At 45.3% G+C, this 1466-nt stretch overlaps 1 protein-coding gene across 1 annotated transcript in view; it reads left to right on the top strand.

The window, feature by feature from the left end:
- The window catches only part of LOC105522300 (short transient receptor potential channel 2-like), a 59145-nt gene that overhangs the window by 47066 nt on the left and 10613 nt on the right, over nt 1–1466 (top strand). Inside the window, 1 exon segment of the mRNA XM_011956767.1 lies at nt 924–1016. Coding sequence (XP_011812157.1) covers nt 924–1016 — 93 coding nt within the window.

The following is a 1466-nucleotide window of genomic DNA, read 5'->3' as shown; positions in this document are numbered from 1 at the left end:
GAGACAGAGTCTCACTCTGTTGCCCAGCTGGAGTGCAGTGGCTCAATCTCAGCTCACTGCAACCTCTGCCTCCCGGGTTCAAGTGATTCTCCTGCCTCACCCTCTTGAGTAGCTGGGATTACAGGCACACACCACCATGCCTGGCTAACTTTTGTATTTTTAGTAGAGATGGAGTTTCACCATGTTGGCCAGGCTAGTCTTGAACTCCTGACTTCATGATCCATACGCCTCGGCCTCCCAAAGTGCTAGGATTATAGGCATGAGCCACCGCGCCCAGCTTCATGCCCTAATATTATTTACTATACAGTCCTTATTGATATTTCCCCAGTTGCCTGGAAAAAAGTCTCTCTAGTTTTAAAAATCTGATATCCAATCTAGGATCACACGTTACATTTTGTTGTGATATCCTTTTAGCCTCCTTTAATCTCGAACACATCCCAACCTTCTCTTTGTCTTGCATGAAGAGTGTAGACCAAATTGGATTTATCTATTAATTATTGGTCATGGCCGGGCGTGGTGGCTCACACCTGTAATCCCAGCACTTTGAGAGGCCAAGGCAGACAGATTACCTGAGGTTAGGAGTTCAAGACCAGCCTGGCCAACATGGTGAGACCTTGTCTCTACTAAAAATATAAAAAAATTAGCCGGGCATGGTGGCACACACCTGTAATCCCAGATATTCAGGAGGCTAAGGCAGGAGAATTGCTTGAGCCCGGGAGTCGGAGGTTGCAGTGAGCCGAAATCGTGCCACTGCACTCCAGCCTGGCCGACAGAGCAAGACTCTGTCTCAATAAATAAATAAATAACCAAATTGAATACTTGTTGAGCAAAGAGCCGGGGAGGACTTCATCCCTCTTCCCGGAGCCTGACTCCTCTCAAGGCAGAGACCTGCTCTGACCCTCCTGTGTCCCACTCCCTGCCAGGTTTATGTTCATCCTCATGATCATCCTGACCGCCTTCCTCTGTGGCCTCAACAACATCTATATGCCCTACCAGGAGACGGAGCAGCTGGGCAAGTATGCAGGGGCAGAGGCAGGATGGGAGGTGGAGAGCCTGGGACCTTGCAGCTTGGAGCCCTAGTGATCTCTCCTTTTTCCCTCCCTCCCTCATTTATTCACTCAACTAATTCTCTTGTTTGCTCACTCCCTCTTTGATTCTGTCACTCATTCTTTTGTTCATTTATACATTCATTAATTTACTCATTTTCTCCTCAAACTTTTTATTTTGAAAAATGTCAATCCTGTGAAAACTACAGTGGATACCCCTAAACCTTTCACCCAGCTTCACTAATTGTTAATGTTTTACCACACTTGCTTGATCTATTGCTCCCTTTATTCTTTTTTTTCCTGAAACACTTGAAAGGAAACTGTAAATACAATGACACTTCATCCCTAAACAGTTCAGGATGTGTTTTAAGAACATAACGACAAAAGCATTATCACACTCAAAAAATTTAACATCCATAC

Source organism: Colobus angolensis, unplaced genomic scaffold, assembly GCF_000951035.1.
Source record: "Colobus angolensis palliatus isolate OR3802 unplaced genomic scaffold, Cang.pa_1.0 Scaffold424, whole genome shotgun sequence".
Taxonomy (NCBI): Eukaryota; Metazoa; Chordata; class Mammalia; order Primates; family Cercopithecidae; genus Colobus; species Colobus angolensis.
The sequence above is the reverse complement of the archived record's forward strand: the minus strand, read 5'-3'. Positions and strand labels throughout refer to the sequence as shown.